General features: G+C 38.5%; 1 protein-coding gene across 2 annotated transcripts; it reads right to left on the bottom strand.

Annotated features, from left to right (window-relative positions):
* Positions 1 to 254: 254 nt before the first annotated feature.
* On the bottom strand, positions 255 to 27,738 carry LOC134541110 (chitooligosaccharidolytic beta-N-acetylglucosaminidase). 2 transcript variants are annotated; one of them, XM_063384280.1, is made up of 9 exons: positions 27,619 to 27,738; positions 19,544 to 19,662; positions 18,535 to 18,763; positions 15,900 to 16,097; positions 11,751 to 11,901; positions 8,536 to 8,717; positions 5,208 to 5,495; positions 3,642 to 3,976; positions 255 to 714 (listed from the first exon to the last, which is right to left on the bottom strand). In XM_063384280.1, the coding sequence occupies exons 2-9, from the start codon at positions 19,654 to 19,656 to the stop codon at positions 345 to 347; spliced, it is 1,866 nt and encodes a 621-aa protein (XP_063240350.1). In that variant the 5' UTR covers positions 19,657 to 19,662; positions 27,619 to 27,738; the 3' UTR covers positions 255 to 344. The 2 variants fall into 2 exon arrangements, with proteins under 2 accessions (XP_063240350.1, XP_063240349.1); XM_063384279.1 differs by lacking the exon at positions 27,619 to 27,738 and adding an exon at positions 25,635 to 25,840.

Consider the following 27,738-nt stretch of genomic DNA (forward strand, 5'->3'; position numbering starts at 1 on the left):
CCCTATTACAATTGCATCCGGTTTGAGTTGAAAACACTTTTTTTTTTACTGGTTTAAATGGGAATTTTTTTATTTTTATTTCTTCAAAACACCAGTTGAAAAATGTTACACGCGCATACAAAATTACAAAGCTCATATTGTCAGTACGTGTGTGCGTGTACATGGATTCCTATGTGCTAGCACCTGACATTATTAGCATTTCCCCTATTACAATCGTATCCGGTTTAAGTTCAAATACTTTTTTTTTTTACTGGTTTAAATGGGAATATTTTTTTATTTCTTCAAAAACACAAGTTGAAAAATGTTACACGTGCACACACGATACAAAGGCAGGTCGCAGCTGCTCACAGGTAGCAGTAGCCGTGGTTCTGGTGGCACCACAGCGGCTCCAAGGCCTCGGCCCTAACCCCCCGCCGCACCAGGCGCTCCCGGTGGTGCAGGAGCCGCGGCTCGGCGTCCCGCCAGCCCTCGCTCGGGTCCGACCACAGCCGCTCGGCCATGGCCGACGAGCGCGGCCAGAGCCGGCCGTCCACCGACTCGTCGTCCACCTGCTCGGTCCACAGCGTCGCCTCCGAGCCCAGCACAAGGCGGCGCGCGGCGGTCGCGTTGGCGCCCAGCTTCTCCACGATGCCGTACGGGCTGTTCCCGTACACCTTCTGCCAGCCGATGTACGGGGAGCACCAGTTGTTGCCCTCGCCCACCCACGCCCCGAACCTTCCGCACAAGAACGCGACATGTCCACGGTAAAAACAACGATCCACCTCAAATACGCAAAGGATTCTTGGTAACAACATAAAATTGGATCTTCAAAGAAACTACTTCAGACTTGCATGCGGCAATGGTAGAGACAAGACTACATAATGAATAGCGATAAAAGCCAAATACGAGCAAAATTAAAGCTAATACACAGCCTAACACCGAAATGGATATCAATCCATTATATAACACCAAAATGAAAGACAAAATATTTAAGTTTTTTTTACGGAAAATATATTTAACATGTAGTGTCCCACCTGAGGCAGGGTCTGCATGGATGGAACGGGGCTGACACTAAAAAAGGAGCCGGCTGTCCTACCCGAGGGACAGACCTGTCGTTCCGACCAGTCTGGATAATTCGTGAGGTGAGGTGAGGTGAGATGGAGCAGCGACAGAAATAAACTGGTGGGGGAAACTGGAACCAGCTAGGAAACAGGAACGCACCAGGAATTGACCGCGGATTACCTTGATGGAAGGCGAGTGTTTTAAAAATCAATTCAAAGAAACGAGGACACTTACTTGATATGTAACATTTGTTGATTTGCACCGTTAATTAAAAACACTCCTATAATTCATTTCCTTCAGAATAAAATGTAAGACGAGACAAAATAATAATATTTTGAAATTAAAATTACAAGTTGTTTACAAGTAACATTATTAAAAAAAAAATTTATGTTATATTTCAATGCGACTAACTTTACTATGTTGGTACAAACTAAATCAGTTTACAATAAGCGCAGTATAGTTCGTATCTGGTGACAGCCCCTGTGTAGTGCATATGAAAATGTGGCCATCGCTGGTCTGATTAAGTTGATGCTTGTATAGAAAATGTGCCTGTAGTTGAATATCAATAATTATCAATAATTAATAGCTCACCGATTGCAATAAGCATGCACACTCTGTCTCATGCAGAGTAAACTATTTTTAGTAGCCAGTACTCTTTCGAAGTAATCCGTCTCACGTTCAGGTCATGGTTTATGTCTATTCATTTTAAAGCATAGGCTACATTCGTGATAGCATGCAAACAGCATGAAACTAGCATGGGTGCGTGCATTCAGCACAGGATTTGAAGTTATGTTCACATACAACCCTTTGAATGTTTTCATTGTTTATTTTTGTAGATATATTTATTTTCAAATGTTAGAATTTTGTCATCTATTATCACATGACTAACCAAATTCGAGCATTTTATTTTGCCATTTAGTTCTGAAATACCTGCAAATAAATTATAGACTTCCGTTCCATTTTCACGAAGTTACCCCTACAAAATGCAGTATACAGAGAGCTAAGATGATAATACATCAAAAGTTAATAATTTCCATACCATGAAACTGTAAAATCCATTTTTATTTATAAACACATGTGTATTATTTGCTTCTATAAAATTCATGATCATAATTTTATACAAATTTTTCTTCTATATTTCCGTTAAAACCATACTGACGTTTGGTAATCCGGCATAATTGCTAATACGGCATGATCATGGTTCTTAATATGAAAAATTTTAGAAATTTTACTGTACATATGTTCTATCAAAAATCATCATTACTAATTTTAGTACAAACTAATAGATATATGTATTAATATCGCTTTTATATTTTCAAAATATGTTTTTCTAAAAACTGACTGGTTATTTGATTAATAGGGTAAAATGTGTTTACCTACTCAAAAATTTCTCTTGTAAAGAAATTCATTAATTCAATAAAACCACCTAATTTATTTTAAATTGATTGTAGAATTGCATATGCAAATAGGAAATATCATTCAGGTTGAATGTGTGTTGATGTTACTATGTAGTGTGTTTGTAAAGATTTCACGAAGTACAAATAGTTCTATTATAAGTTTCATAACTGCCCACCACTAGAACAATAGTGGAAGACCATGGCCAAATTGACTCAGGGTGGTACAACTGGAATGTGATTGAGTGCCCTATCCTTAGAAAGACAAGATTATATTATGGTGAATTGTGATAAAACAGAAATAGCACAGAAACGAATTTCAATACAACGCATAACACTGCAAAGAAGACCAATACACAGCGTAACACCAAAATGCAAATTAATACACACAAAAGCATCAAAATGCTTGTTAGTATATAATGGAATTAAGCAGCATTTAACCAAAACATATTTCAAATCACAAGATAAGTAATCTTTTAATGTTTAAAATTCATGGAATGCCATAATTTCTTATTGAATCGCTTTCAAATCACAAATGCTTGTCAATTTATTTTTATTGTCTGAATGTATCTGTTTTAGACCAATTTAATAAAAATTAATTTATCTAAAATGTGCATCATACAAATAAACTATTTTAGTGGAGTAAGTATTACAAAAAAGTATTTATAAAAAAATGTGAATGATTCGTTAAATACTCGCCAGAGATGTATAACATCTAACCTCTATGTGTTTTCACATTGAAAATATACTTATAATATGAAAATCAAGAAACTAAATTTTACGTAGATTTCTTTAAAACAATGCCAAGCACGATAAATATACAAATTTTGTTTTCAACTTAATTTCTGGATGCAAATTATACATACTTTCCTCGCAAACCACTCAAATTCGCTATACTGCTACTTGAAAAAATACTAAACCCCGGCTTTGAACCTGATTTTCAGCAAAGAATTTTATTAAAATACTGCCCATCTGTTAAAATTGATTAAACTGTTAATTCTATAAAGTTTCCCCTTGTCTTTGTGAAATTTGGTTCGCGTCATCAGCCACAGATGGCAGAAGTTACACATTTCCAATCTATTCACAAAATTACTCCTACCAAATGTAGCATGCCGAGAGTCAAGATGTAACTAACACGGCAATAAAACCATGAAGTCTTGTCTCTACCCACCGCACCGCTGGCACGGCGGGACACGCGGGACTCACCCGCAGTCGAAGTAGAGCGCGTCGTAGTTGGACAGGATGACGCGGTAGCCCTTGTTCACCAGCTCGCCGATGAGCGGGTCCGCGCCGGTCGTCCAGATCTGGATGATGTACTTGTCGGGGCTGAGGTAGCGCTCCACGTGGCCCTTGCCCGTGAGGCCGCTCGTCCAGAGCACCACGGGCGGGGCCTCCCCCCCGTTCGCCTCGGCCAGCGCGGCCAGCGCCCGCGTCTGGAAGTGGTCCCACAGCTCCAGGAAGCCCGGCTCGTCCCGGGACAGCTGGCGGGACCGCATCCAGCTCACGATCTGCTCCGAGCTGTTCCAGCAGTTGAAGTTCACCTGAGAGAGATAGAGAGAGAGATGAAGCCAGAGAAGAGGAGAAAGAGAGTAAAAAAGAGAAAAATAGAAAGAGTAAAAGAAGAAAAAGAACGAGTGAAAAATAAAAGGGGGAAGAGAAAGAGAGTGAAAAAGAGAAAGAAAGACTGAGAAAAAAGAGAGGGAAAAAATGAGAAAAACAGAGTGAAAAAGAGAAATAGAGAGGAAAAAAAAGAGGGGTAAGAAAGAAAGATATAAAGAAATAGAAAGAAAGAGGTAAGAGAGAGAAAGATAAAGATAAGAGACATCAGAGTAAGTACACTCTCTGAGGATGCACTGTTAAAAGTAAAAGTATTCATTTAAAATTAGGGGTAGGCCAATGAAATCCTAAAATCCTAAAATCCCATCAAATACTTTTATTTTTATTCAAAGGATTTGTTACTTGACGAAAAATATTCAAAGAAAAATTACACACTGATAGCCTCTGAAGTTTACTAGGTAAATCTTTTTCTTCATTCTATTGGTACTCTTCCCAAAGACATTGTAATTTATGATATAATTATATAAACAAAAAAACTAACAAAATGTATTGATTCTGCGAACTTAGTTTGTGGAACAAACATTTAAAGGGTTGTTTCAACACCTTTCTTTATAAAATACAGGATTGAAGTAAAACGTTAATCGTTTAACATTTGTAATGATTGAGATTGAACTGATTAAGTTCAGACAGATTAAAAGAGATCAAACTGATTAAGAGAGACAGAGAGAGACAGATAGAGACACAGAGAGATGAAGAGCGAGAGTACTGCGTGCATTTTTAAAGGCAAAACTCCGTTATTCCGGACTTACGGTGTTCCAGACTGGGTCCAATCCCATTAAATACAGATTACCGGGACTCTACAGCAAGCACATACAGTAAAACTCTGACTGACCGTCACTCGTCAATCAATCAGTTTCTATATTCATCACTATCTAAATATATATATATATATATATATATCAACAAACAAAAAACTACATCTTTAAAATTGTCCACGGATTAATTTTTACACCCTACTGTAAAAAGTGCGTGTATGTATTAATTTATTACTTTTAAAGGATTTTCATAATTTAATTTTCATCCCAAGCCCACCCTGAAAATGCATTATTTTACGTATGTAATAAACAACGTCTGTTATCTGTATCTTCGGTTGCGGCCTGGTTTGGACGGTGACGGCTGATCAAAGTCCTACGGCGCGTCGGGGCAAGGACTCACCTCGTCCCCGCCCATGTGGAAGATGTCCGAGTCGAACAGGGCGAACATGTCCTTGTAGACGCCGGCGAGGATCTCGTAGACGCGGTCGCTGGTCGGGTTGAGCTGGCCGCAGGGGGGCTCCACGCAGTAGCTCCGCCACGGCTCCGCCTTGACGCACACGGTCGCGTCGGCGCCCGCCCACTGCCAGCCCTCGCCCACGTGCGCCGGCGCGTCGAGCTCCGGCACCACCCGCACGCCGCGGACGCGCGCGTGCTCCACCACGGAGCGGACGTCGTCCGGGGTGTACACCTGCGCGGGCGACACGCGTGAGCCGAGTCTCGGGAACGAGCAAATTCACGCGTTCTCATGCTTACACTACAAAACTCTGACACAAAATTGAATGTAGAATTATTTTAAAACAATTTGGAGCGTGAAAAACATATGAAAATTGTATTTTCAACTACATTTCCGGACGCAAATCACACGTAGCTTCCGCACCCACAGCTAAAATTCGCTGCCGGATTAGCTAAGTACACTATTGAATCATTCAATTTGCAGAGCGAAAATTTTAAACTTATAATGAATCGGCTCCGATGAAAGTTAAAAATAATAAACACCAGCTTTGTACCTGATTACCAACAAAGAATTGTTTTTAAAATACTGCCCATCTTGTTAAAATTCATTACAAAGTTGATACTAACACGTATCCCATTGTCTTTGTGAACTGTGGCTCACGCCATACAACACGGATGGCAGCCCCGTGGTTGTTACACATTTCCATATCTTGAATTCCGTTTCATTCATTACATTACTCCCATCAAATGCCGTATACCGAGAGCTAAGACGTTATACACCATTAAAACTTAAGATTCATAGACCCTGGGTCAGACGCCTTTATCAGCGTTCATTAGGAAAAAGCAAATAATTTTTTTAAAATAAGAAATTAGAAACTAATGCAAAATATTTAATTTAATGCAAAATAGAATCTAATCTAATGCAAAATATTTGTGATTTATGAGTATAAAATTTGAATAATAAAAGTGGAGAGTGGAGAAATTAATTTTCTAGGTTTTATTGATAGTATTAAAGTCATTTTTAAATAAATGCTTCTACATGGTATTTCACATGAATTGTTTTAAATACTTAAACACATCTATAAAAGAAGCAAGCTTTCAAATTTTTTTTTCTCTTTGGAAACATTTTTTTTGTTTGCCTTGTTATGTTATTTGTCTAATAACAGTTCACAATAAAGTATTTTAATTACCAAGTACCAACAATGAGGGTCTTACTAAGTACACTGTAATGATGGCTTTCTCTATGCACTGTAAAAATATTTTGGTTATGTTCGTTAACATGTAATGGAGGTTATTACTCTACACAATATATGCTAACTTTGCTATACCCATATAGAATGTTTTTCCAAGCAAATATAGATGGTATACCATGAGTTTGTGGAAAATATCTTTAGTTCATAATTAATACCAGCTCGAGTTCTGCATTTCAGAGGGGAAGGGTCAAAATAACATCCAGTCCTGAATGCAGGAAGAGAATTATGTGAAGTGAAAATTAAGCCTGTCCCACCGGGAAGCGAACCAAATAGAGACTACCTAATACCAGACAGCCCTACACTAGCACAGGCGAAGAGTATGAAAAATACCCTAGCTGCATGTATTACAATACCAGGTGTCAAATATGATAAACTTCTTTAAGAAATTTGAAGCACTGGAGGTTATTTCCTTCCATAAATTTGTATAATTTTTAACTATAAAAGACTTGGAAAGTCAGGAAATTCTGTTTGTAGTTTTGGCTAGATAACCTGTACATTTTAAGCTGGTTATTTGAAATGGATTTCAGCAGGAACCATTAGACAAAATTCAGTCTCATGCAAGGTTGACAATGGTGGATCCTTTGGTTTATTATCATCTTTTTTTTAAAAATAAAACCCTGGGTAGAAAAAAAAACAAGTCTGTGTTTTGTGCTCCACCCTTATTTTTTTTTAAACCCCTTGTCATTATGGTAAGTCATATCAAAAACTTATTCACACAAAAGATTTTGGTATTACTCCTAAAAGTTATAATACGTTCAAACGGATGTGATATTTTCAATACTATGCCAGTTACAGCAATTTTTCTGTTTTTCAAAAAATCTTCCCCATTTCTACCCCTTTGGTTGGATATTGCCCGTTAACGAATTCGACAGAGACTTTCCACTACTAGATCTTATGTATCAATGTGAAAGTTTTTTTGTGAACAATTGTGACAGTTGTAGTGTCCAAAGATTGTGATATATATATACTACAGTTTGTGGTGTAAAAGCCAGATTGTATTTATCTTTATCAGAATGAGAAATTGATTGATGTGCTGAATGGTCATTTAGTTGAATTGCAATTGAAAATGAATGAACATAATTCTGGGTGCTTCATTCACATATTCGTATTGTTTGATTGTAGTAAGAGAATTTGTCTGTTTTAAATGTGGTTTATGTATATATATATATAATTTTGAATTGATGATGATTTTGAAACAAAAACCTACATAAAAATTTTCCAAATGTCGCACCATGGAAACAGCTACAATAGGTAGTATTTCTTTGAAATCTAACTAAAATTCAATACTAATAACCTTTGAAGTTTATCAAGTAGAATTTTCCCTTCAAACCTAGCCTTTACAATTCCCCACAAAGTTGTAATTTTAACATGTAATTATACAAATAAAATATAATGTGTGTTTATTCTAGACACTCAGATTGTGAAACAACCATATAAAGGATGTTTCAACACCATAGTTGATATTTTTCATTTAAAGTGCATTATATTATTTTTGATTTGGATTCAAAGGATATGTTTGAGGTACTCTTTGGGATTCAAATTCAAGAAAATTGTGTTTCAACCTATCACTATTTATTGATAATAAATTGGAATTATATGCTTATAAAAATTAAAAACCTTTTTTTCCCCATTACTAGGGACCGGAAAAATTCGCGGGTTCAATTACCTCTAGGATGAACTCCATAGTTCTACGTTCACTTGCGTCAAATGTCAACCACCCATTGACTGCTGTCTTGTGAGAAAGTCCCATCCGTAACAGCCCGTGATTCGATAAAGCTTCGGTTGGGTGTTTCTCATCGGCCCAGAGTCATCCGGGTGAGTTGTGAGCCAAATAGCGGAGGCGGCACTCTGAGGTACAACTATTTGTATTTTAGCCTATCGCGAAGTGAACTCGCGAATTTTTCCCGGTCTCTACACATTACTTTCAGTATTTTTCACAGGGGAAAAAAAAAGGATGAAAACGGGAAGAGGTGTGGCACGGGGCCCTGCTAGGGGCTGCCCGAGACGAGACGGTACGGTTACCTTCCTGGGGGAGTAGGCCCCGTACTGGGACAGCTGCGGGTACGACTGCGACTGGAAGGGGAAGCTGTGCGAGTCGGTGAGGTGCCAGTGGAAAGTGTTGAGCTTGGAGGCGGCCATGCCCTCCAAGGTGCGCTTGATCGACTCCACCGAGATGAAGTTGCGGGCGGTGTCCAGCAGTATGCCTGTCGCACAAGCAAAACCCTCTCGAGAAACTCTCACTAGGAACACTTCCCCTGTTAACAAGTCTAAAATTAATTATTTTATTAACATAATTTGTCACTTGCCTATAAAACTTGTTTTGAAACCTTGGTTGTAGGCACGGAACAGAGACAATAAACACAGCAAACACAGCAATAATGATAGCAACAGAAACAACAGAACACAATGAACAAGTACAAATGACAAAGTAACAACACCAAAAAAAAAGGGCAGGTACTGCGAAACTAGCAACGACGAGGAGACGAAATAAACAATTCAAAACATAACACTACTGACACAAAATGTAAACAACATTCTTTTTAATTAAAAAAAAAAAAAAAAAAAAAAAAGAGAAATTACAGTTAAATATTTAGATTTAAATACGGGCGTCATGTAACCTTTCTCACAAAATTTTGAAGTTCTCAAAAGTAGTGAGCTGAAAGGTGTATAATTTACCATTATAGCTTATAGGGTTCGGAGCATTCTCAGACCCGGCACCAATTGAGCTGCACATGCTCATATTTTTTTTCAGTTGGATTTCGGTTGTAGACCTTGACCGGCAGGCCACATTACTGCACTACCGACATTTTTAAATAATATTATATAATAACAATTTCGGATGAGATCAATAAGGTTCAGATTTATCTGTAGTAATTATCTTCAGACCAATTTCTGAAGTTTAAACAAAAATGAATGTTCATACATATAATTAAGTGTTATACGTAATGTGTAATTTAAATTGTTTCAGGCTAATAGTTTATTATGGCCATAGATGTTTAACTTCTGTGTGCTAACAGAAGTAACTGTTCAGTAAATTTTAACAGGATGGACAGTATTTTAATAAAATTTTTTGTTGAAAGTCAGGTCAAAAACCAGGGTTTAGAATTATTTCAAGTCTTTCCCAGTTTTATCGGGGCCGTGTACAATAGTTTAAAATTTCCGTTTGTTTCATGCTGCTTGTACAAATAGTTTCGGTTTTCATTTCAGTACAGTATTTCCTGTTTTCTAGCTGGTTAAATTCAAATTTCAAATTTCACACTCCCGATTACTACCGATGTTAAATTATTTTCTCTGGCCGTGGCCTGGAATATACCAGATAGAAGATAGTTTGATTTATATTTGCACATAATTTATCAAATGGCAAGTTTGAACTAATATTACTGCTCACTAAAATTTTAACAAATTATTCCAAAATAAAAACATTTTATAGTTCAGTAATAAGTTTGTTAGTCCTACATGGCCCCACAAATTATTTTTCCGTATTATAGAGCGCCAATATACAATAAGTGCAAATACAAAAGAATATAATATTTATAGAGCTTAATGATATTTAAAACAAGTTGTAATGACATGCTCTACTCTCTACTAATCCACTCAGACTAATACAAATCACATTGCTTTCGAGATTCTGATCTCATCTTTAAATCAAATGAAAATATGTGAGTGAGTCCTTCAGTACTTGTTAGCAGTGGCGGACCTAGACTTTGCGGGGCCCTGGAGAATTAATTTCAGCGGGGCCCTTGTATCTCGGAAGGAGGGGGGGGGGGAGAGGGTTTTTATCAGACTGGAGTATGGAATACCACTGGGGAAAGGGGGATTTGTGGTCACTCTCCTGGAAAATTATAAAATTAAACTTTTGAGCCTACATGGAACCTAAATTTCGACGATGGTAAAGAAATTTTCTTTCGTGGTAAATTGTAGTTAGGTTAGTTTTATTAATGCATACAATTTAATTCTGGTGAAATATGGTCATTTTATAAGTCTATAAAAGCTGTGAATATTTTTAAAAGTGAAATCATAAAAAAAATATAAAAAAACAAAAGCAAAAACAAAAAACAATAATATTTCTTTTTTTTTTCATTTACATACATACAATATTTTTTCACATAAAATAAAATTATACAAAGAAGAAAAATTAAAATACCAAAATAAATTTGAATTGTTTTTGTACAAATACTCAAATACATGCCACATGTAAATGAGGGTTAATTTATATAGCGACCTATACTTTCAATTCCTTTGATAACTGGCAGCAGTAATATAAACATAAAACAAAAAAAGCACAACTGTATGTACTTGTCACCGCCCTTCCCCCGAGATATATCAGAGAAAAACGACAGAGCAAAGCCTTGTTGTCGCCGCATCTGTGATAACTGTAACCTGAAGCAAACACTAATCAGCATCGCCGATTATCTGACACTCGTCCCCTGCATGTTGCGGGTAATACATATAAAAGAGGTTCTAATGAACATTAGGGGTGTACACCTTACATGACAGGTGCTAGGGCGAGGGCAGACGCGGGGCCCCACTAGGCGAAGGGCCCTGGGGGATTGCCCGGGTCGCCCAGCCCTGGATCCGCCCCCTGCTTGTTAGTGATGTGCAACATCTAACCCTGGTAAGGAGCAATTCATGTGTTCTCACGTTGCAAATACACTTACGATACAAAACTCAAGACACAAAATTCAACGTAGAATTCTTTAAAATAACGCAGAGCATGATAAATATATGCTATGTATGTTTTTTTAACTACGTTTCTACATGCGGATCATACGTAGTTTCCGTACGCGCCGCTAGAATTCATTGCCGGAGAAGCTGTGTTGACTATCAAATCATTTGATTAGCAGCCCAACATTTTAAAGTATATAACAAAACGGCTTTGATAAAACGGGAAAAGACTATAAAAAAATACTATAACCCGGCTTTGAAATTATTTGACAAGAAATTAAAAAAAAAAAAAAAAAATACTGCCCATCTTGTTAAAATTCATTAAACAGTTAATACCGTAAAGTTTCCCTTTGTCTTTGTGACTTTTGGTTCGTGCCATCTCCATCTGCCACAGATGGCAGCACCGTGGTTGTGAAACATCTCCGTTCCTCGACTCCCGCCAAATGGCGTACGCCGAGAGCCGAGATGGCGGGCCGAGGTCGATCAAAGCCTGAATCCGCGCGGACAAGTCCCGAGCACGAGCGGCTCGATCGATGCACGCTCAAAGGGAGCGCAGACGGCACGAGCCTCACCCCTGTGCGGGAAGACGGGCCGGTCCTCAATGAGGGCGCTGCTGAGGACTCGCAGCTCCTGGGCCACGTCGTCGTAGATGACCAGCTGGAGCAGCGTCTCCAGGCCGTGCCGCAGCCCGAAGAACGTCGGCGCCGTGATCGAGGCGTTCACCTGCACGCCGAACAACAAAAAAAAAAAAACTTACAATCATTCATCCCCCTCCTTTCCACGCGAACCCACACCAGTAAAGTCCCGATGGAAAAAAAAAAAAAACAAAAAAAAAAACAACGTGAATTTGGTACCAGGGGCGTAGCCGGGGAAGGGGGGGGGGGTTAGGGGTTCAAACCCCCTCACCCCCCTTCCCTTAGCGCCAAATATTTATTTAAATTTCTTATTCATCACTCAAACAAATTTCATGTTAAAAATTAATAAAATTTTTTTACCATTACAATATTTAAATTTAAGTACCGAAAACTGCTAAAATAGCACTATTTTACACCTTAAAATCCAAATTTTCCCGGGGGAGGACCCCTGGGCCCCCCCGCTTTAATACGGAGGGGGGGAGGGGGTGGCATGCTTCTTAAAACCCCCCATACATAAATCCTGGCTACATCACTGTTTAGTACTAGCTTCCTAAGTAGCACTGTCAGGCTAGGTACACGCTCTCCTTTTTTCATAATTTTCTATTCATCTCCACTTCATTATCACCCACCTAGCTGCTTTCCTCTGGACTCCCTCCAGTTGTGCGGATCCCACACCGCCGCATCACGCTCCGGCATGGGGCCTACCATGGTGACTTACGCCGTTTCCTTCAGTACTCTGCATCCTTCTCTTAAGTACTCTTCCCAGCAAACCCAAGGCCTGCCCTGCCTGCCTTTCTTCATATCCTCCACTTGAACCTCCCACCAACGGGTGTTCTTGCAGGACAATCGCTGGGATGGTAATTTTCTTACAGCACGCCTTTTCCGTGAAGTAAAAATAAAATTTCAAAAATATATATATACTTTTTCAAACACTGAAGTGTTCCTGTATTTACCCTGAAAACAGCATTTCTGAATTCCTACAGGTTTCTGAGAAATCACAATACATGTGCATTGACGCGCCGCCCCTATTTTTTGCTTTCCCGTGCGGGTCTGTGTGTGTACATGAGTTGGAGAATTTTAGAGTTAAATTGTGAGAATGGTTGATTATGTTAGTTTGGCTACATTGAAAATACTTCAAAAATTCTGGACGATTGGTTGGGTTAGCATAGACACATTAAAATTTTTATTACCAATTTAAGATGTAGCTATCCTGCCCTAACCAATAATTCATGTGATTTTACAGAATTTTTAATGTAGCTATACTAAAGCTATACTAACCCAACCAACCGTTCACATATTTTTGAAGTATTTTTCATGTATCTATAAACTAACGTAATCAACCATTCTTACGATTTAACTAAAGTTCTCTCAATCATATTCACAAACAGACCCACACAGGAAAGGAAATGATGGTACCGTCGCATTAATGCACATGTATTGTAATGTAATCTGTTAATGGTGAATACAGAAACTCTGTTTTCAGAGTAAATATAGGAACGTACCTGGTGTCTGGAAAAAGTATTTTCGGAACTTTACTACTACTTCCCGGAAAAGCCGCGCTGTAAGAATATTACAGTTTATTAGGCACATGTCTCAAGTTAGTCTTCTCCAATTATTATTGACCATTATGGTAAAGAGCAGTGAACCCAGCATCCTGACCTCTTCAAATAACTCATTCCACACGCCCACCATCTGCAAGAAGAGTGAAAACTGATTTCCAGGACCAGAGTTTTCCCCAGGCTCGCAAAAAACATGGGGCCTACACTTTTCAAAAATTAATTTAAAATTAATTCCCGGTGAATTTACTTTTGTAAATGTCACATAAAACATTTCAGTCCTTACATTTTTAGCTATTAAATTAATTCTTATATATACTGGCATTCTCTAAAACGGCAAAAATTATTAAGAAATTAAAAAAAAAACCGTTGTTTTCAGGGGCGTATCAATCTAATTAGGCCCAATTTGAAAGAAAAATTAGTTCATCACGTTCATCAAAAAACGTAAACATATACTACAGAACACAATAGGAAACCAAATCCTAAAGATATATGTATGACATGGAGACATGCATTTCAAAAAGAATAAATATTACGCCATAGATGTTTAGATATCATTGGTGATGGAAGACTATAGTCACTTAATAGGTATTGACAAATTGTTATACAAATGGAGCAAATCTTAAATTCTGGTTATTTATTTAATGTAATTTTAAGAATTGAAGATGAACAAATCAAGTAGGCTTCTATAATATATTGTTTCAGTATAAAACAAAATTATAAATTTTTTTCTAACACATCATGTTAACTGAAAGTAATATTCTTAAGCAAAGTTTATTCTAATATATATTTTTCTTCTTAAATGTCATTAAGCTATATTAAGGCCTGTCGTTAATACGATTGTCATCGTTTTCTTTGGCACTTATACTAAGCCCGGGCACCAGCTCTGTCTGTAATGTCTGCCGCGGTCGGAAGTGTCTGTGATGTCATGGCCAGCCTCTAACAGTGTTGTGTATTTCCCATATTGTGCTTAAACAGTAATCAGCAATTGAATGGCATATCGTTTACAATATTAAATGTGTAAATTTCATAGGTATGCAGAGAAAGACGGACAACATATTTTAATTGGCAGTTTTTTTGACGCCACTTCCGCTCCCACAGAATCCCAGGCATGCAATCCTATCCAAGCCACCCCCAAGACAAGAAGCGATCGGGAGGCACTCTGTTACCTTCTTACATTTCTTGCATGTTTTCCTGTTATACATTACTAGTTGCTTGTCATCGAATTTCCATCAATATAACCTGGATTACACGCAAGGGCAACTCTTCGTTCATTAAACTACTGTGTGGAAGATTTTGGATTACTTTGCAGTTGTATTTGTAAGTATATGTGAGAGCTGCATAAAAGCCTGACATGATTATTTTCCAATGTGCGCGTACTGTCTACCCCCAATCATTATCCTGTACCAGTGAGTATTCACAGAGTGTTTAGCCTAGTTAAGGGTGTACCACGGGCCTGCAAAATGTGGATTAATGAGGGTTCAGGCTAGGCTACATAGCATTGTTCTCTGAAGCAGATGACATCACTCGGTAAGCCACATGGGTCGAATGGTCCACGACTTCTCTCCCTGTGAGACGGTGCTCTTCTTGAGAGAACTGGCACCAGGCAATTGCATTTAACAATTACACTACCTAGACATGTTCACCACAGCTCCACACCACACTGTCGGAGACCGTACCATGTCAAACTTATCTTGATATAGAGGCATAAGTTTATTCATGTCGAAAACAATTAAAACGTAACAAAATGTCATGCTTACTTAGTTGTTATTTAATTAACACTACAGTTATGTAATGTTTTTTGGAAGTATAAAATTCGCAATTAAGCCATGATCCAACTGTCTTTATAAGCAAAAAACTTCCAGTGTGGGTGGCACTAAATATTATCTTTGTTAAATTTTATTATGATATGTAACTGTTTTTATCATTAACTAAATTTAAAGCAAAATATTTATATTTTAAATACAAACTAAAAATAAATTTTATGCACACAGTACTTTAATTATTCATATCAGCAAAGCTTAATCATGCTGACATTTGTTAATGAGTTAAAGAGTAATAAGTGTTTTCTTTGTGTGAGTGTTCCAGATTTTTATGCAAATATAGTCTTAAAAATATAATTTTATTATAATTGTATAAAATTAAATTTTCAGATTCTAGTAGATACTAAAAGAGATTCAGAATATTTTTTTTTGCCCCGGGCCTCCCGAATTTACTTCCAGTGATGTCAGCCATTAGGCCAAGTATGTGCACATCAACATTTTGACTACACCTCACACAAGTGGTATAACTCTAGCTAAAGGACATGTTGTTAGCAAACACTGTTACAAACAGGCAGAAACTAAGGGTTGTGTTCGAATTCATTGCGATGAGCCTTTGTAAACCTTTTCCTTAATCCCTTCAAGACAAATAACACTTTGTTGCCCGTCAGTTTAAAATGCATAGAATTGGATTTAACTTCTGTATCCTTGTTATCTGTGTTTCAATTAGTTCCTAATGATTACAAGCTCAAACAATTTTTTTTCCTTACCCTGCCATTGGAGGCTTCCGATATCTGCAGCAAGTAGCTCTCATCTGTATCGGACTTAAAGCTGGCTAGGGCAGTGTCGTCGATGGAGCACTCGACAAGCAGAGACCTCCCGACGGACCTGATTGGTCCGCTGCCCGTCGCCAGGTCCAGCACGTTCTTACGGAACAGCTTAACTGCATTCCTGAACAGCTCTCCCACCTGTGTCACACACGTGCACATACAGCCAATTTAGCATACCACAATTGCTAGACATACTATTATAACATGAATTGTACATATTTGAGTTTTTCATAACAGGTACCATCAAGGGCGTCACCAGGGGGGGGGGTAGGGGAGGCACACCCCCCCCCTAGAGCCAGTGATATTAAAAAAAAATGTAGCCAAATACAAAAAAAAATACATACTTTTCCCACAACTCCTCCCCCCCCCCCCCCCCTGGCCATCGGCTGGCGACGCTCTTGGGTACCATGACTTGATCATCATGTCACTCAAATTTACTATTATTTGGCACAAACTGTAATTTGGTTTTAACAGTTTTTAGGCAAAAAAAAAAAAGCTTTCTATAGTCTAATTTTCAAAATGTGGCATAGTTAAAGCAAAGTTTATAATTTTGTGGAATGCTTGAAGTTAATAGTATTAACTGGTCACTAGGGGTGTATGCAGTGGAAGGATGAAGTACATAATCGGACCCTCCACCCAAAACCTTAAAGAATTTATAATGACAATTAAAAAAAAATTGAAAGCAAACATCGGACAATCTCTCTCTCTCTCTCTCTCTCTCTCTCTCTCTCTCTCTCTCTCCCCCCCCACATATGAAATGAAATTCTGCATACACTCCTGCTGGTCGCTATACATATTTTACTATGTTAACATCATGGATGCAGGTTTGCACTACTGCAGATGATAGGCAGCATGGGAAAAATGGTGAAGGAAAGTAGAAAGAGTTGGCGACAAGAATGTATACCTAGTGACTTCCACATTTTTTACCGGTTTTATAACAAGTTGTGTCCATAAAACAGAATGCTTAGGAAACCAATTACATGGTGCCGAAACCTGGGACAAACCGATAATATAAGAACTAAGATATTAAACAAGTGTTATTGTTATATTATAATGGCCACAGAATCGGGAGCAAGTATTAAGCCTTCCTAACAGTTAATAATAATTGAACAGGGCATGGCTATCGCCTGGAAATTGTGGATTCAACAATTCAAATGGTATTCAGTAGCTACCTACTAACCTGATGAAGAAAAATCCTGAAATACAAGTTGCTGACGATCATTGGACAGGATGCTGCAAATATGTACAGTACTACATTTTTTTTCTCAACAGTAACGAAGAAAACGACATTCAGGTTATTAAGACAAAATTGATGCATACTTCATACCCAAAACCAACATAACCTGAGAGATACACCTTTTTAAAATCATGCAAGCAGAAAGCCAACTTTTCTATGATTTTCTCACAAAAATAATTATCAAAGAAAAAAAAAGTGATTTCTGAAATCTATCCGACAGAATGCTCTGTGACAAAATCGTTGTGGGTGTTGCTAATGACAAAGTGCGAGAAAGACTCCTGGCAGAAGAAAAAAACTGACATTTGACCAAGCAGTGAAAATCTTCAGAGCGACGGAACCCACAAAAGAACAACTGAGTACCATAACAAAAGGCTATTCAGCATATATTGATGAAGTTAACTTAGAACAAATGGGTACAGTACTATAAACTGTAAACAATCGTCACCAGCAGAATACCAGTGCTCCAAGGATAGATTTACCTACCCACCAAGATCTGGTCCTTCATTTAGAAAATCTTGCAGAAAGTGTGGAAATCAGGGGGAAATTTTACAGAGAAGTTAGGGCAATTCAGGTGAACACAATGGCTCCTTCAATCTCTCCAGGCGAACTACATATATCTGGGATTAAAGGGAAGTCTGAGGAGCCATTTCATAGTTCCTAGCCTGTCTGAAGATAACAAAGGCTAGGAGATATGGGCATGGCCCCCAAACATGATTACGGGCCCTGGACCCAGGATCGGAGACGGGCCACCTCTCCCTCCCCCAATTTTATAGTCACGTGCTACATTATAATTGCAAGGTTATTTCTTACCACAACACTTTTTAGAATGTTATTTAACCTGAAAATATAGGGTAGGCCTATAATTATGGTTACTATTTTATAAGTCCTAACTAAGCTTTATTTTACTTGAAAATAACCACAGCGAGTATGTATATTTATTTCACACAGTGAGATAAATATAAACAGGGCTTGGCCCGGGCCCCCTCCAGGCCCGGGCCCTAGACACAGGGGTCCACCCAGCCCCGGGAATCCTACAACTCACGTAGTTTCGGCTCCCTGCAAGAATTTCCGAAGATTTCCGAAGTTTTGCGTTTTGGTACTAACGCCACTTCAGCCGCTAAATCAGAATTTTCCAATGAAAACAAGCATGTTGTGACTGATCTAACCTACCCTAACCCTTCGATTTTTTTTTAAAATTTCAATTTTTTGAGAGAAATCCGAAGTTGCACCACGAACGTGGTAGGGAACCGAAACTACGTGAGTTGTAGGCTTCCACCCCCAGCCCCACCCTTGTGGGGGGACATGGATACGCGACCACAAGTTCGGCGGGGCCTTCACCTCGGGCGACAGCTGGCGCCCCGTCGGCGTGAGCTCGGCGGTGATGCTGTTGGGGCTGATGGTGTACAAGGAGTCGCCGAGGCTGAGCTTGCCGGTGGGGCGCGGCCACAGCACGCGGTATTCCCCGCACAGCAGCTTGCACGCGTCCAGGGACTGGGCCGCCTGGCCCCCGGCCAGCAGGAGCTTCTCGCACCGCTGTGACTGACACTCCCATGTCCACACCGGCGACCTGGGACAACGAATGCTCTGTGAAAAATATGATAAATATAAAACAATAGTGTTTTCAGCTACATTTTTTTTTGGACGTGAAACGCATGTAAATTTCCACGCCCGCCGCTAGAAATCGCTGTTGACTATCGAATAATTAGATTTGCAGACGGACATTTTAACCTTTATAACTAACACTGATACATTAATTAAAAAATTTGTTGTTAAAATTGAAAAGTCTGTGATAGCTCGGACCAAACTTCAACTTTGATAGTGTGACATGAATTTAAAACCCATTTGAGGTTATGTGGCCAACTTTATTACATTCAGATAATTGGTTCCCATTTCCTGTCCAATACTACTCCTCCAAATCTACTGTCAAATATAGTTGGAAAAAAAATCTGACAGTGTGACTGGGCCTCTAGTCAAAAACGTATCCTGTTTGGATAAAATTTTTGTTTCCAACTACTTTTAACAATAGAGTTGGAAAGGTTATACTGAAAGAAATATGGCTTCCAAATTTTTCATACAAATACAGATGGATACATAATTTTTCTACACATTTTTTTTTTAAAAATAATGTCACACTGTCAAATTTTATTATTGGAATGAGCAAACTCAAACTTTTCTTCTTTAATTTCGTTTTAAAATTAAAATAATAAATCATCACAGTCCTGGATAAAACATGTTTGCTGATTTTTAATTCGGATACAGAAATAATCCCTAGCTAACGATCAACTCATAACTGAAAGATTGAATTATCTGAACTTGTTTGCAACGATGGGCGGTTGGGCTGACATACACAGCAGGTGTGGATGCTTCTTGTTTTCCAACTTGCATCACCAACACTTCCTCGGCTGTGCAATGGGCAATCAGCAGAGCTGCCACCAAGACAGCAGGGCAGCAAAGCCCCATTGTGTCCTGTAAAACAATAACATTGTTAAATATGCTTAATGGCGTAGAGACTGGGGGAAAAGAAAATCTGTAAGCGAGTCTTTCAGTGCTCCCCAGATATATGTAACATCAAACCTCGGTAACGAGCAAATTCACGTGTTCTCATGTTGCAAATACACTTATAGCATGAAACTCGACACGAAAATTTAATGTAGAATTCCATGTCAAGTAATGCCGACCGTGATAAATACCTATAAAAAAAATTGTGTTTTCAACTAAATTTTTGGACGTGAAACGCATGTAAATTTCCACACCCGCCGCTAGAAATCGCTGTTCACTATCGAATAATTAGATTTGCAGACCGACATTTTAAACTTTAGAACTAACGGCTCCGATAAAAACTCAAAAATCTTGCAAAAACACTGAACCCTCTTTCTGAATATATTGTGAAACCGATTATTCTAGTCATACAATTTTGTCAGTCAAGAGTCAGAATGAGCTTCAGGTATAAATAAACTGGACAGTGAAAAATTAAAAAAAAATCTATACTAATCGGGAATATAATGCAAATAACAATAATTATTATTACGTATTTGGTAGTAACTCGTGGGAAAATGAAGAGTTTGTAGATAATTCTTGACCATTGATAGTTTTACCAATAAACACTTTCTTACCAAACCGAAGATTTGGTTGTAGTTTTTAACAAACTCCGCATCTTGATCGAATGCTATATTGTATAAGTACAATTAAATGCTAACTACAGTGGTAAATCTTAAGTAAATTTCCACACCCGCCGTGACTTGATGTAAGTTTTTGACATACGCCATTGATGAAGAAAAAACTAAAAAATAAAAAAATAAAAAAATAAAAATACCCAAAAAACACAAATTAAGCAAAAAATTGCTGTTGTCAACAAGGATATAAACACCACAAAATATTCCGTAACAGGAATATGGTCAACAAACAAAGAAAAACAAAGAAAAATGTACTAAGAGAACGAAAAAAACCCCACAAATGACGACACAGAAATATTGAACCCAAAAAAATTCAGCACAACGGTTGAAACGAAACAAAAACACGATAAAACGAAAAGACGAAACAAACACAATAGTTTTCCAAAACAGAATAGAACGATAAAAAACCCAACAAATATTGTGAAACCGATTATTCTAGTCTACAATTATGTCAGTCAAAAGTTAGAATGAGCAGACGGAGCTTCAGGTACAATAAACTGGACAGTCAAAATTAAAAATAAAAAAAAATTGGTTGTCTGTAAAGTCGGTTTACGGACGATAGTTTAACGTGACAACGTCATAACAAAACATTGATGAAATGATTGCATACTTTATGAATAAAATTGAATCATTTTTATTTTAATAATAAAAGAATAAATACTTGAAATTATACTAGTAACCAGATTTTTAAAATGCAAGAATAATTAACCTTTATTGCCGAAATTGTTGTTGTAATAAGCAATGAAAACCACATTAACTTTTCACTTCACTTTATAAACAGTCGAGTGGAAGAGAGAGAGAGAGAGATGCGGCGCAAGCGTACAATGAGCGTAACGGGACACAGCGTAACGGGACAATGTGCGTAACGGGACACTTTTTCGTGCGTGCAGCCGGCGTTCATCGATTTATTAGACGTTGTCACGTCAAAAAATTCTATAATAGTCAGGAATATAATGCCAATAACAATAATTATTATTACGTATTTAGTTGTAACTCGTGGGAAAATGAAGAGTTTGTAGATAATTCTTGACCATTGATAGTTTTACCGATAAACACTTTCTTGGCAAACCGGAGATTTGGTTGTAGTTTTTAACAAACTCCGTATCTTGATCGAATAAACACTGCTATATTGTTTAAGTACAATTAAATGCTAACTGCAGTGGTAAATCTTATGTGACCTGAAATTTAGACGTTATTAATACTTTTATTGTGTGTGCCGTGTGACAGTAAAATATAACTGTGGAACAAGATCTGATACCAAATTTACAATCCTATAACATGTGGCGAGTAAACAGTGTGAGTAAGCATGTAAACATTTCAGTGTATCAGCAGCGGTACAAGCAAACTGAAGAAAGAACAGTAAACATTAGAGATAAGCTGTGACAGTTTGTCAAACAGATATTTCAAAGCTAAAACTAAAACACAGAAAGACTTAATCACTCAAGTCATCTTACGTCGGAACTGTGTTAATGGTTTGTAATTTCATAGAGAAGTCATTAAAATGCAATAGTTTATTATGGCCTTAATTAGAACAAAAACACCAATACTTTAGCATATTACATTTAAGGTTTACTATCTACATGAAGTATACCATCTCGTAATGTAGCCACAAATACTTGCCTCCGGGAAAATAAATTGCAGGCAGACAAATCAAACACAGGCAATGCCATAGAAGTATAACTTCTAACATGTGTGGAAACTTTAAAGTATTAATTGTTTAATGAATTTTTACAAGACGGACAGTATTTTATTAAAATTCCTTGTAGAAAATCACTTCCAAAGCTGGGAGTTTTCAAATAAATTTTCCTTTTTTTGGAGCCGTTTCTAATAGTTTAAAATTTCCGAATGCTTCGTTCTGCTGTCTGCGCGTGATGGTAGCAAGCAACGTTTACAAATTCAGGCAGCGTATTCTAGCGGCGGGCGCAGAAAGTAAGTGGGTGACTCGCATCCAGAAATTCTGGTATTTGAAAAGCGAATACTATATAGTAGATTTGTCGGATGTTAAGTCTCTAGTGTATGTGCTATCAGTGCCAACTTGCTTGAGATATGCAGCAGTTTCGTCGAAGCGTGCCGTAGTACCGGTACGCGTACCGTACTGGTAGCGTACCGGTACCATAATATAGCCAAGCTTGTCTTCGACCTCGCTTGGCCCAGCCCCCCTGCCCGAAGCGTGCCATTGCATCGGTACGCGTACCGTACTGGTAGCGTACCGGTACCGTAATCTCGCCACGCACGTCTTCGACCTCGCTTGGCCCAACAGCTCACCGGCCCGAAGGCCGGATTATGACGTCAGTGAAAGCGACGGCGCCTGACATGAGTTAAAAAAAGAAGGAAAAAAAGGTCGCGTATTCGCCACGCGAGCTGGAAGTGAAACTTCAACAGATGGAGGAATATGAAAATTTGTAGGGTGCGCAAATACATTGAAGCACAGTCGAATGTACACGTATGCAGTGTGTTTAGGATGTGTGAAAATTTCCGAGTGTGTAAATAGTGCGAATGAGCTGTAATACAAACACACCATCGAGTGCTGCTTCTGGCAAAGTTATTTGATGGCTAACAATAATTGTAACAAACACGGCAACGAAAAAAAAAAAACCTGCGAAAAAGTCTTACATATGGTTTGACTCTCTTCCATATCAGCTCCGAACGAATGTGTAACACCTTAGCTCTTGGTGTACGGCATATGGCAGGGGTAATTTCCTGAATGGAACGGAAATGTGTAACCACGGTGCTGCCATCTGAGGAGGATGGCGCGAACCAAAGTTCACAAAGCCAAATGTAAACTTTATAAAGTATTAACTGTTTAATGAATTTCAACAGGAAAATCAGGTCCAAAGCCGGGGGTTTAGTATTTTATAATCCTCTTTCGCTTTTATCAGAGTCCTTTCATTAAATAGTTTAAAATTACGGTCTGCAAATTTGAATGATTCGATAGTCTACGTAGCTGCTCCGGCAGCGAATTCTAGCGGCGGGTGTGGAAACTACGTGTGATTATCGTCATGAAATGCAGTTGGAAACACAATTTCAGTAGATTTATCACCCTCGGTATTATTTAAAATAATTCCACGTTAAATTTCGTGTCCGAGTTACGTATTATAGGTTTATTTGCAACATAAGAACACATGGATTTTTCTCGCAACCGAAATTAGATGTTCCACATCTCTGATGAGTAATGAAAGATTCGCTCAACTTTTTTTTTTCTTGTCATAAATTCGTATAACTACAAATAAATATCGCAACACATTTCAACCGCACATTACATGTCGAACGACCATAAAATATTTTTTCGTGCACAATACACAGTTTTCATTTATATCGTTTAAATCGATTCCGAACAATCAACACTATCAGCAGTCTGTAATACGCAACCATTATATTTGATCAAACTTTGAAAAAAATACATTAATGATGTTAATGACTAACGGCATTCAGTCGTGCTTCACATCATTAAATCAATGCAAAATTGATTCATTGATAGTTTATCTTGTGTTAAATTTAATGATGAAAACAAATGTGATTTCGATTATAAATGAATTTGTGATAAAAAAAATGTTTAATGTCATACGCAGTGTTAAAAATTACTAATCTAATTCAGTAACTAAAATTTTGTCAATTTCTCCGTATTTTCCAGGTTTTAAAGAAACTTTATTCAATTCTCTGAGTGTTCATTGGTTTACAGAGATTTTACCTGTCTGTGCGAACCCTAAAGTATTAAGAAAATAAGTGGTGACAAAATTTTCCACGGAACGCAAAATGTAATGCGTATATAAAGGTGATACGTCGTAATGGAATAAACGGATATTGTATGACTGGCGTCGTTTTGGAGTGAAGAATGTTGTGTCGTTATGGAAGATGAATCTGGAACATGTGAGATGACGCGCAGAGAACGCACCAATGTGAAGCGCGCTCGCTCGCAGCAGAGACCGGGCTGAAGCAGTGTTGCCAGACGTACGACAATTCTCGTATTTGTACGAGAATTTAGAACCTGTGTACGTTGTGCGAGGTAAAGTTGGATCTCGTACGTTTTTGTACGAGAATTTTGAAGAACACTATCACTGTTGGTTTTTTTACCCGGGTTCTAGTAAGATATATTAGTTTTATTGTATCGTTTTGTTAAAACAAGTGTATAACATTTCTTTTGTAACTTAATACCAGTGAAGTTCCTGCCCGATAGTGTTGACTTGTGCCAACCTCTATTTGTCTAGCACATGAAATGATGACCCAGAGTCAGAATAATGTTAAATGCACAACACCTAACTCACAATTTAGAGTATTTTTGTATGTTAAATTAACGGGGAAAAAAAACTGGATATTTTTTACGAAAAAAATAATGCAAAAAGAGTGAATGGCAGGAATAATTGTATTGTGAAAATTGTTTAGTTTAGATTTGTTAGGCTTGTAACTCAAATGTCAAGTATATAAAAATATTGTAGAACAACATTTAAACTTTTGCTTTTACAATACCATTGTGTACGAGATTTTTTGAGTGTCGTACGAGAATTTTTGCTCCTTGGTACGAGACATTGACATTTACAATCTGGCAACACTGGGCTGAAGTAGCGCGCAGTTCACATGAGCGCTTAGCGACGCACTGCCCCACTGAAGGCTGTGTGTTTGAACACGAAGCCTGCTGAAGGCTGGCGGTCGCTGAAATCAAGGGCGTCTGTTCTGAAGTTAAAAGTCGACCAATGTTCGCAGGCTTTCACGGCCTTTTATCTGAAGTAGCTTGGTTTCTGGGTTTGTAGCCGCGTCCTTGGCGAATAATTCACCGACGTTTCGGTCTACATTACAGTCGCCATCATCAGGGAGAATTTACCTACTGTGACGTTTCGGTCGACATTGCAGTCGCCATCACCAGGGAGCATTTACCTACTGTGACGTTTCGGTCGACATTGCAGTCGCCATCATCAGGGAGCAGTTACCTACTGTGGGTACAGTAGGTAACTACTCCCTGATGATGGCGACTGCAACGTCGCCCGAAACGTCGGTGAATTATTCGCCAAGGACGCGGCTACAAACCCAGAAGCCAAGCTACTTAAAGTCAACTGGTTTAGCAACTGGATAGCAAAACAAATCGTAGTGATGCCATCATTTAGTGAATATTGCTAAACAAACACAATACCAAAACATCTGCAAGATATTAACATTTAAATTTTATTATAAACAAAAATTGTTTAGCTGTGCAGATAGAAAAGGCGAGCGTTCGTTCCAATTTTGACCATAAACATGAAAAAGACTGTAAACATCAAATCCCTTAATTCTTACCTCCAAGGTTAATATTATTCCAGTTGTCAGCGCCTTCGTTTATTTCACTTCGCTGCGTATCATCTTGTGTACAGCGAAACACTGGGAGGAGATGTCTTGGATAAAGTATAACGGACAAGGAATGAAACACCCAGCAAGGCGTATCAAACAGTTTACGGCGCGATCATGAACACATCTGAATGTCCGGAAAGCTTTTAATTTCAACCGTCACTTGTCTGGCGACAAGAGTTATTTGCACGCGCTCCCGCTTGTAGCGCTGAAAAGCAGTTGCAGCTGTCAACACCAGAGAAGCCTAAGATGTACATCAAGTTCTGTCCCTGCCCGAACACGCCCGAATATTCACCTTCGGCCAACCTCGGGATTTGTTTTATTTTTGCGCAGGAAAAACGAATTCAAATATTAAAAGTGGTCGGTTAGGTTAGCTACATTAAAACACTTTAAAAAACTATAGACGGTTAGTTAGGTTAGTATAAACAGATAAATATAAATATGTATAAATAAACCCGAGGTTGGCCGAAGGTGAATATTCGGACGTGTTCGGGCAGGGACAGAACTTGATGTGCATCTTAGGCTTCCCGTCAACACCACGGTTCGTACCTGCTTGCACAATAAACAATTACGGGCAACTTGACGGCAATTCCTTGCTGGTGTGTTGTTGACGTTTTTTTTTTTTAAACAATAACTACTTCATGGCGGAATTTTTATGAATCTTTGTGGCGAGTTTCTTTCAAGATATCAAACAAACGTATAGCATCATCAATCAATCGAGCAACTTCAACTTTAGTACAAACATCCACTGGTCGTTAACTCCGCTGTCAGTACGTCCGTCAGTCAGTACGTCAGTCAGTGCGTCAGTCAGTACGTCAGTCAGTACGTCAGTCAGTGCGTCCGTCAGTGCGTCAGTCAGTGCGTCCGTTCGTCCGTCCACAAGCCGAGCGATTCACAATTATGTGCACGTCCGTCATAATATGTTTCCACTCGCTTGCTGCCAACAACTATTAAGATTTATTTTTTTGAGGAAATTTTTATAGTAAAGGTTTATCAGTTTGACGATCATTTAAGCCAAGAACTTAAAACTGATATACAAAAAAAACCTTAATATTTTATTTTAAATATATTTTCGAGTAACAATGCATTTCAGACAAACTTTTTTTTCAAATATCAAACTTAAAAACGTGGTCATACGCAAGTTGAAAACATAATAATGGAAGCAGCCTAACAAAATAACCCAACCAAAATAAAAGACAATGTCTTTCGAACATTTTTTTTGAGGTTATAATTTCATCCGTCCGTCCGTCCGTTGAAAGTTGAAAGCTTGGCGGAAGGAAATTTTTTCGGGCCATCCGATTGGCCGTGTGTCACGTGATTGACGGACTGATGAGATTGGTGATTGTTAGAGACCGGAAAAAATTCGCGGGTTCAATGACCTTTAGGATGGACTCCAATAGTCTTTACACACTGGGGCAAATGCCAACTGTTCATTGGCTGCTGACTTGTGAGTCGTCACGACTGGGTGGCCTGTGATTCGACACTTCTATGAGTGAGGGTCTCTAATTGGCCCTCAGTCCTCCAGATTAACAGTGGACCAATGGTTAGGGACCGGAAAAATTCGCGGATTCAATGACCTCTAGGATAGCATCCATTATCCTCTGCACATCTCAAATAAACACGCGTGTTCATTGGGTACTAAATTGTGAGGCGTCTCCACAGGGTAGCTTGTGATTCGACGCTTCTTTGGTCAATAGTCTCTCACTGGCCCAGAGAGCTCCAGTTATACTGCGAGCCAATAGCATAACCAGCAAAATTGTACACATGTTTGAATTTCAGCCTATCCCGAAATGAATCCGCGAATTCTTCCGGTCTCTACCAATGGTAGAAGCAGAACTAAGGTAAAATTATTTGAATTTCAGCATAGCACGTAATGAACACCGTGAATTTTTCAGCTCTCTAGTGATTGTTGAGTCCAGCTTGTAAGATGCCTTACCTGCTGGTGCTATCAACCCTGGACAGCAATCAACTCGGGCTGCGCTGCAACCAACTGCTTCTAGTCTCCACGACCAGACACACACCTCTGTTCCTCCCGGCTGCTGGCGCCGACAATACT

Source organism: Bacillus rossius, chromosome 18 (assembly GCF_032445375.1).
Source record: "Bacillus rossius redtenbacheri isolate Brsri chromosome 18, Brsri_v3, whole genome shotgun sequence".
In the NCBI taxonomy this organism is placed as follows: Eukaryota; Metazoa; Arthropoda; class Insecta; order Phasmatodea; family Bacillidae; genus Bacillus; species Bacillus rossius.

Excerpts from the sequence above, each read along its gene's own strand:
- LOC134541110 (XM_063384280.1), bottom strand. The coding sequence starts at position 19,656 with ATGGGGCTTTGCTGCCCTGCTGTCTTGGTGGCAGCTCTGCTGATTGCC. Across the intron at positions 18,764-19,543 it reads GAAGCATCCACACCTGCTGT|GTCGCCGGTGTGGACATGGG; the intron begins GTATGTCAGCCC and ends TCGTTGTCCCAG. Across the intron at positions 11,902-15,899 it reads CGGAAGCCTCCAATGGCAGG|GTGAACGCCTCGATCACGGC; the intron begins GTAAGGAAAAAA and ends TTCGGCGTGCAG.